General features: G+C 43.3%; 1 protein-coding gene across 4 annotated transcripts in view; it reads right to left on the bottom strand.

The window, feature by feature from the left end:
- The window catches only part of LOC145341759 (protein LSM14 homolog A-like), an 87,281-nt gene extending 71,922 nt beyond the window's left edge, over nt 1-15,359 (bottom strand). For 2 of the 4 annotated variants that reach the window (XM_080186673.1, XM_080186674.1), the window contains exon 1: nt 15,110-15,358. In XM_080186673.1, the coding sequence (XP_080042799.1) occupies nt 15,110-15,230 (121 nt within the window). In that variant the 5' untranslated portion in view covers nt 15,231-15,358. Of the gene's footprint in view, nt 1-15,109 lie in introns of all 4 variants that reach the window. The other 2 variants (XM_080186675.1, XM_080186671.1) reach the window with 2 other exon arrangements.
- Nucleotides 15,360-16,807: the final 1,448 nt, after the last annotated feature.

Below are 16,807 nucleotides of genomic sequence, written 5' to 3'. Positions count from 1 at the left end.
TACCTAAACAGATGCCAGAGTATGGCGACTAGGGGATTTTCACAGTAACTTCATTATAGTGTTAACGTAAGCCTACTTGTGACAATAATAAATAAATTTAAACATTGCTGTCTCTCAGCGCCAAGGATCCGGGTTCAATTCCATCCTCAAGTCACTGTCTTTGGAGTTTACATGTTTTCCCTTGTCAGCATGGGTTTCCTCCGGGTGCTCCAGTTTCCTCCCACAGTCCAAAGATGTGCAAGTTAGGTGGATTGCCCATACTAAATTGACCCTTAATGTCAGGGGAATTAGTAGGGTAGATAAGTGGGGTTAGAGGTAGGACCTGGATTGTTGTTGCTGCAAACTCAATGTGCTGAATAGCCTCTGCCTCGCTAAATATTTTTAAGACGCAGGTTGATGGGTTTTTGATAAGAGAGGGGATTAAGGGTTATGGGGAGAGGGCGGGAATGTGGAACTGAGCAGCGACAGATCAGCCATGATCTTATTGAATGGCGGGGCAGGCTCGAAGGGCTAGATGGCCTACTCTTGCTCCTACTTCTTATGTTCTTATGTCCTCCTTCAGCACTGTAGGGGATCTATGATATGCCATGATTGTCAATGATCTGGGACTCCCTGCTGAGGAAGGTGGTGGAGGCAGAGATGTGTCAATAATTTCCAATGGGAAATGAATTGGGCACTTGAGGTAAATTAATTTTCCAGGCCTACGAGGATAGAGCAGGCAAAAGCACAACTGAAATATTTTACAATGAGCCAGCATGGACTTGATGGATCAAATAGTTAACTTAAAGGGTCAAGAGGCGGTTCACAAGAACAATCCCTGGAATGAAGAGCTTGTCGTATGAGGAACCGTTCAGGACTCTGGATCTGTACTCGGAGTTTAGAAGGTGAGGAGGAACTTCTTCAGCCAGAGAGTGGCGAATCTGTGGAACGCTGCTGCAGAAGGCAGTGGAGGCCAGGTCATTGAGTGTCTTTAAGACAGAGATAGATAGGTCCTTGATCAATAAGGAGATCAGGGATTATGGGGGAAAGGCAGGAAAATGGGGATGAGAAAAATATCAGCCATGATTGAATGGCAGAGCAGATTCGATGGGCCGACTGGCCTAATTGTGCCTCTATGTCTTGTGATTTATGGTTATGATTCTATGGTGCAAAAGGCAAAAACTAAATCTGATCCCCCTTGGCTGAGGCAGAAAAGCACTCATTATTCTCTTATATAGGCCTCAATAAAAATTTCCAAGCTACTTTGAAGAAACAGAAGAATTTTATGTCTCTGCTCACATCGATCATCATCATGAAACTCTGATGCACATGAACTAGGATGCAACTTTATACCAGCCAGTCTACTCTTGAAGATAAGGCAACACTGGCTGCAAGCAAGGGGTGAATGAAGTGTGGGGAGTAACTGAGGCGAGTTCTGGTACCTGCAGCTTGACAAGGACTGTACAGGATATTGAATACAACGCAGTTCATCACTTCAAAAACAAGATCATGCAAAGTAAATTAAAAGCTCTACTCCCAACACATAGAAAAGTGAGCAATATTTTAATGCATTTCATAAGCAGAAACAATGAGTTACTGGGTTTTATTTATGAAAATCTTGTAGCTAATTTGCACAGTAAAAGCCCAATCAACAGAACTAAAATTACCCAATATCTAGCTGAATCACGGCAACTGACTGGGTTGATATCGCCTCTTAGGTCAACAATTTGGATAATGCAGCACTATCTCCAACCTGGAATGGATTCTATCCCAACCTCCCAACTGCTGCATATCGGACTGGATTTCACCTTTCCCATTCCATCTCCCGATTAGTGGACTGCCAATCTTTAAGCAACATAGGGGCAAGAGTAGGCCATATGGCCCATTGAGCCTGCTCCACCATTCAATTAGATCATGCTCAGTCACCTATTTCAATGCCACCTTTCTGTACTATCCTCATATTTCTTGATGTTGTTAGAATACAGAAATCTATTAATTTCTGTCTTGAACATGCTCAAGAGCTTTCATAGCCCTCTGGGGTAGAGAATTCCAAAGATTCACCACCCACAGTAAAGAAATCACCTCATCTCAAGTCTTTAATGGTCTGTCCCTTATTCTGGGATTGTGTCCCCTGGTTCTAAACACACCAGCAAGGACTGTTCACATCTACCCCGTCAAGCCTTGGAAGAATTTTGTAAGTTTCATTGAGATTTCCTCTCATTCTTCAAAAGTGTAGCGAATACAGAGCATGTCTCATCGGACAATCCTACCATCCCAGGGATCAGTCTGGTGAATCACCTCTGCACACCCTTGATGGCAAGTAATTCTTCCTAAGAAACAGAGATCAAAACGGCACAAAGTACACCAGGTGTATTTTGTATACAGCCTCATCAAGGCTCTATACAATTGCAGCAAAACAACTTGTCTGTACTTGTAATAAAGGTCAACAACTTTGGTTGTCTTTCTGCTGCTCCTGCATGCTAGCTTTCAGAGTTGTGAGTCGTGAACAAGGGTGCATATGTCCCTTTGGGCATCTACTCTGCCAAACACCACACCATTTAAGAAATACTCTGCCTGTTTTTTCTCCCAAAGTGGATAACTTCACACTTATTCAAATCATATTCCATCTGCCATTTTCTGGCCCATTCACTTCAATATCCGAATCCCCCTGAAGCCACCTTGCATCCTCCTTGCTCAATTTATATTCCCTAATTTTTTTTTAAAATCAGAACATAACTTTACTGTACGTTTGCCTCTGGTGGGGGGGGGGGGGAAAACATGGGAGCCACTCTGCATTGTAAACTTCTAGTTAATTGCAAGTGGGAGGAGAAAGCGATAATCACACTATACAACTGAAACAGATTCATAGCTTAGTTTGGAGAAAGGGAGTAAAAGATGACAAAAGTTGCTTGTAAGCAGTTACCAATGAATGAAAAAAACCCCACAAAAGGCAATAATTTTCGCTTTAAGATCAAGTACAACAGGCTGGAGCATCAACATCACAGGTGTAATCTACAAACACGTGAAATAGGTTACATGAAAAAAAATCATCAATATGTCTATGGCTCTGGTCAGATTACACCTAAAGTATACTACTATTATGAGTTAGCACAGCAAGAAGTCTCACAACACCAGGTTAAAGTCCAACAGGTTTATTCGGTAGCAAAATCCACTAGCTTTTGGAGCACTGCTCCTTCGTCACCAGGCAAGATTGTTCTCTTCCTGTTGGGGAACACTTCAGCACTCACAGGCATTCGGCCTCTGATCTTCGGGCAAGTGTTCTCTGCGCAAGGATATTTTGGCCCTGGAGGGAGTGCAGAGGAGGTTTACTAGGCTGATACCGGAGTTGAGGGGATTGAGCTATGAGGAGAGGCTGAATAAACTAGGCTTGTACTCGTTAGAGTTTAGAAGAATGAGGGGAGATCTCATTGAGACGTATAAGATGATGAATGGGATGGATAGGATAGAGGTGGAGAGACTCTTCCCGCTCAAAAAAGACAGTAGGACTAGGGGGCACAGCCTCAAGATAAAGGGGAGGCGGTTTAGAACGGAGTTGAGGAGGAACTTCTTCACTCAAAGGGTGGTGAATCTCTGGAATTCTCTGCCCGTTGAAGTGGTGGAGGCTGCCTCGCTAAATATTTTTAAGAAGCGGGTTGATGGGTTCTTGATAAGAGAGGGGATTAAGGGTTATGGGGAGAGGGCGGGAAAGTGGAACTGAGCCACAACAGATCAGCCATGATCTTATTGAATGGCGGGGCAGGCTCGAAGGGCTAGATGGCCTACTCCTGCTCCTATTTCTTATGTTCTTAAGGCGGCTTGTGTGACACATGACAGCGCATAGTCGCTGAGCAGAGACTGATGAAGTTCCACACACAGGACGGCCTCAAGTTACACTATCTATAACCCCCAAGAATTACCTGGACTTCCAAATTCTCACTAACTGTTCTGTCTGTAGACAATACACATCTCTTTAACCTATGCTTAACACTCTCTCCACTCACATTAGCTGTAAAGGCTCGCACTCCAATCATTCTTCTGTAAATTGAGTTTGTGTCTCTGTATGCCCGGTTTGTGAACAGAACTCCCACTCATCTGACAAGGGAACAGCACTCCGAAAGCTAGTGGATTTTGCTACCAAATAAACCTGTTGGATTTAAAACTGGTGTTTTAAGACTTCTTAATGTGTTTACCCCAGTCCAACGCCAGTATCTCCACATCATGACTATTATGAGTTAAGCAGACACAAGCAAATATTAGGTGTTAGGACGAATGCAGTGCTTCCTTGACCACTTTGTTCACACGACGTTCAGGGATTTGTGGACATGCACTCCAAGTTCTCACTTCCTCTACCTTTCTCAATATCCTCTCATTTACTGAGTATTCCCTGGCTCAGCTTGCCCTCCCAAATACATTACCTCACACTTTTCCCAATTGAATTCCATTTACCACGAAGCTCTGAAGGGTCATCTGGGCTTGAGACATTGGCTCTATTCTCTCCCCACAGATGCTGCCCAGACCTGATGAGATTTTGCAGCATTTTCTGTCTTTGTTCCATTTACCACTTCTCTGTCCACTCTGCCAAACCATTGACATAATAATAGATTCAACAGCTATACAAAAAGGCAGGAAATGTAATGATGGAACTGTATAAAGCACTGGTTAGGCCAGAGCTCGAGTTTTCAGCTCTAGTCACCACATGACTGAAAGGGTGAAATGGTTCTGGAAAGAATGCAGAGGGGAATTACAAGAATGTTGTTAGGACTTGAAAATTGGAACTATGAGGAGAGACTGGTTACGCTAGGGTTCTTTTCCTCAGAACAGAGGCAACTGGGGTGATCTAATTGAGGTGTGCAAAATTATGAGGGGACCTAGACAGAGTAGACAAGAGAGACTTGCTTCCCCTAACTGAGGGTCAATTACCATGGGCATAAATGTAAGGTGTTTGGTAGAAGGCTTAGAGGCGACATGAGAAATAGCCTCTTCCCACGGAGGGGTGGTTGTCTGAAATTCACTGCCTAATTGGTAGCAGAGGCCGAAACACTCAATTCATTTAAACGGTACCTGGATCTACAGCTGGGGTGCTGTAGTCTGCAAGGTTGCAGATCAGGTGCCGGAAAGGGGAATTAAACTGACTGACGAGTTTCTCCAGCCTGCGTAGACATGGGCTGAATTGCCACTTTCTGCACCATTACTTTCCTCTGGCTCTAACTCAAAATGTCTTCCATTAAACTTCTTCCTCCTTTCAGCAAAGTACTTTCCTCTCAACAAAACAGTAATTTCAGATCTCAGCATCTAGAATAACTCTTGTAAATACTCGTGTGCCAGACTCCTACTGCGTAGTGGCAACCATTCTGCAATTTAAGCACTTAAAAGTTGCAAACCGCTTGAAGGATGATTTAATATTCCTTTAAGCTCATCATAATACACTACTGTCAATCAAAGGAATTCTTTTAATCACTCCACTTGTAGAGATGAGTAACTGCTGGATCTGAAGACGGTGCTAACTCAAATGACATGCCTCTTTTTAAATTTTTCGTAGGATGTGAACATAGCAATCATGGCCAGCATTTACTGCTCATCCCTCAATGTGTTTAAGATGGCGCTGAGCTGCCATCTTCAACCAATATCATCCATGTGTTTGTAGGCACACCTACTGTGCTATTAGGCACGGCATTCCAAGATTTTGACAGTGTGACAATTGACAAATTGCAATATACTTCCAAAGTAGGAACTTGCACATCATGTTTCCACGTGAGTGCTGCCATTGTTCTTCTAGAAGGTAATGCATTTGGAAGATGCTGTCAAAGGCACCTTGGCAAAATACTGCAATGCATCTTATACAAAGGACACCTGCTGCCACTGTGTGTCAGTGATGCAGGAAGCAAATTTTTATGGTGGCAGATGTGTTGCAAATTAAGCTGGTTATTTTGTCCTGGATGCGTCAAGCTTCTTGAATGTTATCGGAGTTGCACTCAACCAGGCAAGAGAGTACTGCAGTACATTTCTGACCTGTGCCTTGTAGACTGTGAACAGGATTTGGAAAATACCTGAATTATTCACTGCAGCATTCCAAACTTCTGATTTGTTCTTGTAGCAATAACAACATTTATATGACTGGGGCAGTTCAATTTCTGGTCAGGGTGATGGTTTGAGAAATCAGTGACATTAAAGTCATTGGACAGCAGGCATAATTAGGGTCTCTCTTGTTGGAAATGTCATTACCTGGCACAGTTGCCAGGTTACATGCCATTTAGCAGCCTGAATATTGACCCGGTTTTGCTGGGAAAACAGGTTAAGAGTAAGATAGCAGATGTTTTTGGGGGAGATGGGGTGAGGCCCAGATTAATGTTCTGGCAACAAAAATTAAATCCACTACAGCACCTGGTGGATTTTAAATTCAATTAATACATCTGGAAAAGCTCATCCAACGATGGCCTCAAAACCTTTGTCAATTGTTGTAAAAACCCAACTGGTTCATGATTTTCCTTCAGGGAAGGAAATCGGCCATCCTTAACTGATCTGGGCTACAACATAGTTGACTCTCAACAGCTCTCCAAAATGGTCGAGCAAGCCAAACTTGTTACGTAAAACCACTATGAAATCTTGAGGAATAAAGCTGGATAGACATGGCATCAACTGAGGTGCCGGAAATGACAGTGGAACCAATCCTGCCAAGTCCTCTTTACTAACATCTGGAGGCTTGTGCAAAAATTGGGAGAGCTCTCTCTCAGATAAGTCATGCCAGAGGCTGACAGTTATAGTCTCAGAATCATACTTCACAGAAAATGTTCCAGACACCAGCATCCTGTCCCACCAAAGGTGGTGGCACAGTGGTGCACAGTTGGGAAGGAGTTGTCCTGGGAGTCCTCATCGTCAACTTTGGATCTCATCAAGTCTCTTGGCATTAGGTCAAATGTGGCCAAAAATAAACCTCCGGTTGCTTACCACCTGCCTTCAAACCTGAGCTGATGAATCAGTACTTCTCCATGTTGAACAGCACTTGGAAGAAGCATGGAGTATGACAAGGGCACAGAATGCACATTGACTGGGGGACTTCAATATCCAACACCAACAGTGGCTCATTAGCACCACCTAAGCTGATCAAGCCCCAAAGGACATAACTGCTAGAATGGGACAGTTGCAGGCGATGAAGGAACAAACACTTGGCCGCATGCTTATCAACCTGCCTGCCCCACCTGACCACGAAAGTATTCGGAGTGACCCCCGTGCATTCCCTTGGCAACAAAGTCCTGCCTTCGTACTGAGGGTACCCCCATTATGTTCTGTGGCACAGCCACCATACTAAATCGCTGTGGAACATCAGCAGCAGCAGAAGAAATGTATACAATCACAATCTGCAATCTCATAGCCTGACATACCCTCACTCTACCATTGAATCAGGATTGATCCACTGGCCCAATGGTAATGAAGATTGCAGAAGGGCATGGCAGGAGCAACACCAGCCATACCTCAAAGTGAGGTGTCAACCTGGTGAAACCACAACACAGGATTACCTGGGATGCCAAACAGCAGAATCAGCATGCAAGGGACAAGCCCCCGAGCAACCCCTTGACAAACAGATCAGAAGTAAGCTCTGCAGTCCTGCCACATCCAGTCATGAATCATGGCAGACAAATGAACAAATGGAGGAGTTGGCTCCAAAAATAGCCCCATACTCAAAAATGGGGAATTTCAGCACATCAGTGCAAAAATGCTGATCTGCAGCCATCTTTACTTGGAAGAGCTAGAGTGATCTGGTAGAAACATACAAGATCCTGAGGAGTGTCAAAACAATGGATGTACAAAGGAGGTTTCCCCTTGTGGGAGAATTTAGAATTAGGAGTCATTGTTTTAAAAAGGATCATCCCTTTAAGTGAGAGATTAAGATAATTTTTTCTCCCAGGGGTTGAGACACTCCAGAACACTCCTCCTCAAAAGGCAGAGGAAGCAGAGTCTTCACATTTTTAAGGCAAAGCTAGATAGATCCTTGATAAGCAAGGGGTTAAAGATGATCACGGATCGTTAGGAACATAGAATTGAGATTACAATCAGATCAGTCATGAATGGCAGAACAGGCTCAAGGGGCCTACTCCCGTTCCTAATTTAATGTATGTAAGCAATAAGTGGATGATCCTCCTCGGCCTCTTCCCGAGGACTCCAGCATCACAGACATCTTCTGTCAAGTTGATTCCTTCAATTTGAAGGTACTGAATACTGCAAAACTTGTGGACCCCAACAATGATTTGGCAGTAGTATTGAAGACTTGTGCTCCAGGACAAGTCACACCTCTATGCAAGCTGTTCCACTGCAGCTACCACACCGGCACCTGCTCGACAATGTGGAAAACTGCCGAAGTCATCCGGCCAATTACCACCCCACTGGTCGATATTCAAACATCAACAGTGATGGAAAGTTCATCACCAGCACTTTCAAGTGGCACTTGCTTAGCACTAACCTGCTCACTGACATTCAGTTTGGGTTCCATAAGGGTCACTCAGCTCCTGACCTCATCATGGAACCCTAGCAAAACTGGAGGCAATGAGAACTGGGGGGAAACTCCACTGATTGGAGTCTAACACAAAGGTAGATAGTTGTGATTGTTAAGAGGTCAGCAATTTCAATCCCAGGACATCACTGCAGGAGTTCCTCAGAATTGTTGACTAAGCTCAATCATCTCATTAATGACCTTCCTTCCAACAAAGATCAGAGATGGGGACCATTGTCTGCAGGTGATTGCACAATGATCAGCACCATTTACCAACTCCTCAGTTGCTCAAGTCATCTGTGTCCTTTAACAGCAAGTCCTAGACAATACTCAGACTTGCCATTAACATTCTTAGCACACAGTTGCCGAGCAATGAGAACATCTCCAGCAAGAACGAACCTAATCATTGCCCCTTGATTATCAATGGCATTACCGTCACCAAATCTCATAAGATCAACATTCTGGTGGTTACCTTGACCAGAAACTGAACTGACCCAGCCATATATATATATTATGACTACAAGAACAAGTCAGAGGCCAGGAATCCTGCGGCATGTTGCTCACCTCCTTACCACCCACAAAAGTCTGTCCACCATCTACAAGGCACAAGTCAGGAGTGTAAGAGAATACTCTGCACTTGCATGGATAAACGCTCCAACATTTAGGCTTGATGTCATCCAGGACAAAGCAGCGTACTTGTTTGGCACCCAATCCAGCACAAATATTTAGCCTCCCGCTGGTGATGCACAGTGGCAGCATTGAGTGACATCTCCAAAATGCACTGCAGCAACTGACCAATTTCCTAGGCAGCACTCTCCAAACTAACGATCACTACTACCAAGAAAGACAAGAACCTAGCGAGGGGGATTGAATATAAAAGTAGGGAGGTCTTGCTGCAGCTGTATAGGGCATTGGTGAGGCCGCAGCTGGAGTAGTGTGTGCAATTTTGGTTGCCGCACTTACACAAGGATATTTTGGCCTTGGAGGGAGTGCAGAGGAGGTTTACTAGGCTGATACCGGAGTTGAGGGGGTTGAGCTATGAGGAGAGGCTGAATAAACTAGGCTTGTACTCGTTGGAGTTTAGAAGAATGAGGGGAGATCTCATTGAGACGTATAAGATGATGAATGGGATGGATAGGATAGAGGTGAAGAGACTCTTCCCGCTCAGAAAGGACAGTAGGACTATCTTGAGGCTGTGCCCCCGAAAGGGGGGGCGGTTTAGAACAGAGTTGAGGAGGAACTTCTTCACTCAAAGGGTGGTGAATCTCTGGAATTCTCTGCCCGTTGAAGTGGTGGAGGCTGCCTCGCTAAATATTTTTAAGACGCGGGTTGATGGGTTTTTGATAAGCGAGGGGATTAAGGGTTATGGGGAGAGGGCGGGAATGTGGAACTGAGCCACGACGGATCAGCCATGATCTTATTGAATGGCGGGGCAGGCTCGAAGGGCTAGATGGCCTACTCCTGCTCCTATTTCTTATGTTCTAACACACGTGAGAACACCAATACTGCAAGTTCCCCTCCATGCCACTCACTATCCTGACTTGAAACAAATTCCTGGTCAGCCATGTGACCTTTGGAACCTCTACCCTTACTATCCATATACCAGGCTACAATATGCATGTAAAAGTGCATGTTGCCACAGTCACTCAAAAGCCTTGGTGGCAGGGGGTCAGTTGGTTGGATGGATCGGACTGGTTTTAATTCAATTCGTGTTCCAGCTGGGCTGGACCTGCTTCACTGGTGCTTGGGATCAGACCTGCCTTTGGGCACAGAACAAAAAGATGCAGCAAGACATTTAGAACATGATGAAACCATGCTGACTCTGCTTGATTTTACAAAAGAGGCAGCATAATGTTATGGTGTTAGCACTGCTGCCTCACAGCACCAGGGACCCCCAGGTTCGATTCTGGCCTCAGGTGACTGTGAGGAGTCTGCACATTCTCCCTGTGTCTGCGTGGGTTTCCTTCATGTGCAGCCAGCATAATTAAGGATCCCATGCACCCTGGACATTCTCTCATCCACCTTCTTCCATCAGGAAAAAGATACAAAAGTCTGAGGTCACGTACCAACCAACACAAGAACAGCTTCTTCCCTGTTGCATCAGGCTTTTGAATGGACTTACCTCGCATTAAGTTGATCTTTCTCTTTACCCTAGCTATGACTGTAACACTACATTCTGCACTCTTTCCTTTCCTTCTCTACGTACAGTATGTTTTGTCTGTATAACAGGCAAGAAACAATACTTTTCATTGCATGTTAATACATGTGACAATAATAAATCAAAATCAATAAATACCAGAACGATGACTTACTCCCAAATCAGAATTTGCAAGTGCTCAGTATATGGGTTAAGTGGCTGCTCAATACACAAAAAAAAAAGACATGGGAAAAAAATGTGATCTCAGCCAAGGCCACCTGAGCAAAGGTAGGAAGTTTCCTTTTGCTTTCCCAGCCTCAAAAACAAGGTATCAAAAACTTAACCATACCAGCACTCGAAGTCCAAGGACTTAAATTAACCAAAAAATTAAATAGGAAGTTGTCACAAACTATTACCAGTGAATTAATGAGCTATTTTTAATCCAGCAATTGTGAATAAGTTTTTAAAACTGAGTTTACCAGGAGCCTTTGCAAGAGGCCTGCAAGTTCAGATCTTTTCTGTTTATATATGTTCATACTGCTTGCACACAGTCAAGATGTGTTTAATAACTAAATTCTGGTGAGGACAGCACTATTTACCACTCAGGTAGCTGACACTATCTTTCAGACTCCCAGTAAAAGACCACCCTAAAAGTGTGTTGGTAATGTTGGCCTTCATATTAAGAAGATTTGAGTATAGGGATATTTTGCTGCAATTGTATAGGGCACTGGTGAGGCCACATCTGGAATATTGTGTGCAGCTTTGGTGTCCTTATATGAGGAAGGATGAGCTTCCGTAGAGGCAGTGCAGCGAAGCGAAGGTTTACCAGGCTGATTCCTGGGATGGTAGGTCTGTCACATGAGGAGAGACTAGTGGCATTGTGGACAATGAAGAAAGTTATCTCCGATTGCAACAGCATCTTGATCAATTGGGCCAGTGGGCTGACAAATGGCAGAGGTGATGTATTTTGGTAGACTGAAGCAAGGGAGAACTTACTCAGTTAATGGTAAGGTGTTGGGGAGAGTTACAGGACAAAGATCTCTTCGTTGTCCTTGCTAAAGTCCATGTTTTTTACATGGACTTTAGTAAGGCCTTTGACAAGGTACCGCCTGATAGGTTTTTGCATGAAGTTAAATCTCATGGGATCCAGGGTGAGGTATCTAAATGGATATAAAATTGGCTTCTGTTTTTCAAACTGGAAGCTTGTGACCAGTGGTGCCTCAGGGGTCGGTGCTGGACCCACTGTTATTTGTCATTTATATTAACGATTTGGATGAGAATATAGGGGGCATGGTTAGTATGTTTACAGATGACACCAAAATTGGTAGCATAGTGGACGGTGAAGAAAGTTATCTCCAATTGCAACAGGATCTTGATTAATTGGGCCAGTGGACTGACAAATGGCAGATGGAGTTTAATTTAGACAAATGCGACGTGATGCATTTTGATAGATTAACTGAGTAAGTCCTGCCCTGGTTCAATGTTAGGGCACTGGGGAGAGTTACAGAACAAAGTGATCTAGAGGTGTATGTTCATACTTCCTTGAAAGTGAAGTCACAGGTGGACAAAGTGGTGAAGAAGGCATTTGGCATGCTTGGTTTCGTTGGTCATAATATTGAATGTAGGAGTTGGGTGTCTTGTTGAAGTTGTACAAGAGATTGGTAAGGCCACACTTGGAATACTGTGTACAGTTCTGGTCACCCTAATATAGAAAGGATATTATTAAACTAGAAAAAGAGTGCAGAAAAGATTTACTAGGATGCTACCGGAATTTGATGGATTGAGTAATAAGGAGAGGCTGAATAGACTAGGGCTTTTCTCTCTGCAGTGTAGGAGGCTGAGGTCTATAAAATAATGAGGGGCATTGACAAGGTAGATAGTCAATATCTTTTCTCAAAGGTAGGGGAGTCTAAAACTTGATGGCATAGGTTTAAGGTGAGAGGGGAGAGATACAAAAGTGTCCAGAGGAGCAATTTTTTTTTACACAGAGGGTGGCGAGTATCTGGAACAAGCTGCCAGAAGTACTAGTAGAGGCGGGTACAATTTTATCTTTTAAAAAGCATTTAAATAGTTACATAGGTACGATGGGTATAAAGGAATATGGGCCAAATGTGGGCAATTGGGATTAGCTTAGGGGTTTTTAAAAAAAAAAGGGTGGCATGGACAAGTTGGGTTGAAAGGCCTGTTTCCACACTGTAAACCTCTGTGATGAAGTCAGTTAGGATTATATTCACTGCAGTTTGGAAGAGTGAGAGGGGATCCCATAGAAACTTATAAAATTCTAACAGAGTAGATTCAGAAAGAATGTTCCCAATGGTGGGGGAGTTCAAGGCTAGCTGTCATAGTTTGAGGATAAGGGGGAAACATTTTAGAACTGAGGCAAGGAGAAATTTCTTCACCCAAAGGCGGTGGATGTGCAGAATTCACTACCAGAGAATGTAGCTGACGCCAAAACCTTGTCTGATTTCAAGGATAAATTAGATATAGCTCAAGAGATTGGGGTGGGGTGGGGTGGGGTGGGAGGCAGGATATTGAATTCGGTGAACAGCCACAATCAAAATGAATGGCAGGGCAGGCTTGAAGGGCTGAATGGCCTACTTGTGCTTCTAGTTTCTATGATATTAGCAAGTCCAGACAAAAAGACATCTACGCGCGAGTTGATTTAACATTACGATAATTTGATTGTCACATGTATAAGTATATTGTGAAACATAGTTTGTGTGCTATACAGACAAAACATACTGTTCATAGGGAAGGAAAGGAGAGCTTGTAGGACATATTACAGTTTAAAAGCATATAACAAAAATAAAAGATAGAACTGGAGAGTATGCTGGGGGCTGCTCAATTGGAGATATTTTGCCCACTTCCGCACATATGACTTTAAAAAGGGTTTCAATAGGATACAGAAAACACTTATGATAAAATCCCTCATTACTAGAAACAATTAGGAGAACAGATTCCTGAAGCTATGGTGATTCTCCCTTTCGAGAAAAAAAAGGTTAAGAAGAGGCTTGATAGAGGTGTTCAAAGTCATGATACATCTATAAAATATACTGAGAGAGAAAATGCTCCCGTTGGTGGAAGGCACAAGGGCTAAGGCAATTGGCAAAAAAACTAATAGTGACCTTGTTTTTTCTAAAAACTCAGCAAGTAGGTCTGATCAGGAATGCACTTCCAGAAAGGATGGTTGGTGCAAGCAGTTTCAAGCACAGTTTTCAAGGGGAAATTAGACAAGCATCTCGAGACAAAATCAGCAAGGAATGGAAAGGAAAGTGGGACTAGCTAAATTGCCCTTGCAGAGAGCCAGCACAGATTCGATAGACAGAATTTCATCCTTCTGAGAGTCTATGGCTCATATGTGAAACAGATAATCACCAGTTCCCATCTTCAAAGGACCCAAAGATAGATACTGAAAGAAAGGTCTTCTTGGAGTACAGAATATCTGCAATTGTTTATGGAAACAAACTTATCATTTTGTAAGGGTCCCAATGTGAAAACTCATTCTAGCTTCCCTGGTTAGTGTATCAAAAGACCATCACTATTAAACTAAATCCTCTCAACATAAAAGGCAGAGATCGCAGATGTCTATTTAACCCAAGTCATCAAATAGTGTAGTCTCTAATTGAATTCAAACTAAAATACCACTCAAGAAACTGCCTTCACAATCCAACATCTGCACAGATTAAGTTAAAATACAACAGCTTTAGATATTGCTCTTTGTAAGAAAACAAGGAGCAAGCAGAGAAAAGAGAGACTTGCCAATAAGACAAAAATAATTTGAGGCAAAAAAAGCCTTCTTTCTACATGTAGAACTTCAAAGTAATCCGGCGGTAACCAACCCTAAATGGCACCTGGGACATTGCGATATTATCACCAGATAAATGCAAGGGACTGTAAATTAACACTTAGGGACTATAAGCACAGAAATCTCTGCATACAATTTTGGTTTGAAATGAAGCCTGCAGTGTTTATAATTGCGAAAAAATGAAATAAGGGATGAATACCACAAAGTGGGAACCCCTTGGGGCAATGAATGTAGACAGTAACGGTGCAACTGATTTTAGTAACAATATCGGATAGTTCAAAAACCATTAATTTTAAAGCTGAGGAGTTATAGGAAGAGTAAAGCGGATTTTTTTTGATTTGTGGTGATGTGGATAGCAGGTTGTCTCCAAAGCGACCCAACCCCCACCCAACTTCTTTATCGTATCCAATCAGAACGCCCACTTTGTTTTTATTTTTTAGAAAATTTCGGATTTGCTCCAAAATAAAATAAAGGAAACACTTAAATTAAAAATCAGACTGAAATATAATTAAATACACAGGATCACAGAGCTCTTGTTGACAAACCCCGCCATTTTAAATAAACTACCCGGGATTGAAATAACAGAATTAGCCTTTCTGCGACAAAAATATCGAAATGTGAGGGATGATTGTAAAATAGGATTTATTGGGATAAAGCAGGGTGGTGTCGCTAGGCCCGGCGCCTCCCGCTCTGCGCCATTTACCTTTGGCTAAAGCGACGGTGGAGTTCTCGGTGTCGATGGTGTACAAAATCCCTTCATATCGGATCTCTGCCTTGGAGATAAGGCTGATTTTACTGCCGATGTAAGGAGTACCACCGCTCATGATACTAGCCGTACGGTGCCCAGCGCTCTAGCAGCCGGCTATGGCAGCGGATGGACGCGGATTGTGTGGGCGCCTCTCCCGTCCCGCTGCGGCCTTTCTCTCTCTCTCTCTCTCTCTCTTCCCCCTGCTCCGTGACGTTGGCTCAGGCAGCAGCTAACATGGCTGCCTTCATATTCCAATGAGCAGGCCCTTCCCCCACTCACAGCCTTCCCCCCTCTCTCTCCACAACACTGGCATCACTCTGTAGACAATAAAATCACAACAAGAATCTGGGAAAGCCCCATCTCAGAACTCTCCAACATCAGCTCAGAAACACTGAACCAAGAAATCTGATGTTTGCCTGTGAAAACTGGATAAGCGTTGGTGCAAAGTTGGTTTTACGATTAAATTTGGCGAATTGCCCTTTTGTCTCCACATGATTTTATTTTTAACTTTTTCCCCGCCAAGAAACTTCACAAACTTTGTTTTTTTTTCGTTAAAACCACCACTGATTGCTAACACATTTGAAAATTTCCATTAGGGTCTGATCAACAATACTTGAATTTTTGCATAACTAAAAGTTGCCTCAATAAAGAGGCTGGATAAGGCACCCCACCAGAATTTTACACAGTGCAGACTTTACACTTAAAGTACACATAAATTAAGAAAACGGCCTGAAGTGAGATTGAGCACAAAATCTGGGCTGACACTTCAGTGGAGTATTGAGGGAGTGCTGCACTGTTAGAGGCGCCATTTTCAGATGAAACATTTAACAAAGGCCTTACCTGCCTTCTCAACTGGGTGTAAAAGTTTCCTGACCAACATCAATCCCACAATTTACCTGCACTGCAGGGATGCCATGATTCTAGAATCATTGAACTGACAGGACAGAGACAGGCCCTTCGGCCCAAACTGGTCCATGCCAACCAAAATGCCCATGTAAACTAACCCCATTTACCTGCATTTGATCCATATCCCTCTAAACCTTTCCTGCATATGTATGTGTTCAAATGCCTTTTAAATGTTGTCAATGTCCCTGCCTCAACTATTTCCTCCAGCAGCTCATTTCACATACGTCTCACCCTCTGCGTAAAAAGTTGCTCTTCAGGTTGCCATTAATTCTTTCCCTTTTAACTTAAAACTACGCCCTCTAGTTCTTGATTCCCATCCCTGAGAAGAACATAGAGCATTCATCCTATTCACACTTCTGATGATCTTATACACGTCTATAAGATCATCCCTCAGTCCCCTGTGCTTTTTTGTCCTAGCCTGTTCAATCTCTCCTTATAATTCAGTCCCTTGACTGCTGCCAACATCCTTGTAATTCTCTTCTGCTGTCTCTCCAGTTTAATAACTTCTTTGCTATAGCAAGGTGACCTAAACTGAACATAACACTCCAGGTGCAACCTCACCAACTGCAACTGCACAACTGCAACATAACTTCCCAACTTCTATACCCAATGCCATCACTGATGAAGACCAGCATGCCAAATGCCTTCTTCACTACCCTATCTACCTGTGATTCCACCTTTAGAGAACCGTGCTCCTGAACTCCAAGGTCCCATTGTTCCATGATATTCCCTAAGGTCATAACATTT

The sequence above is a fragment of the Carcharhinus amblyrhynchos genome, chromosome 4, assembly GCF_965287045.1.
Source record: "Carcharhinus amblyrhynchos chromosome 4, sCarAmb.v2.hapA, whole genome shotgun sequence".
NCBI lineage: Eukaryota > Metazoa > Chordata > Chondrichthyes > Carcharhiniformes > Carcharhinidae > Carcharhinus > Carcharhinus amblyrhynchos.
The sequence above is the reverse complement of the archived record's forward strand: the minus strand, read 5'-3'. Positions and strand labels throughout refer to the sequence as shown.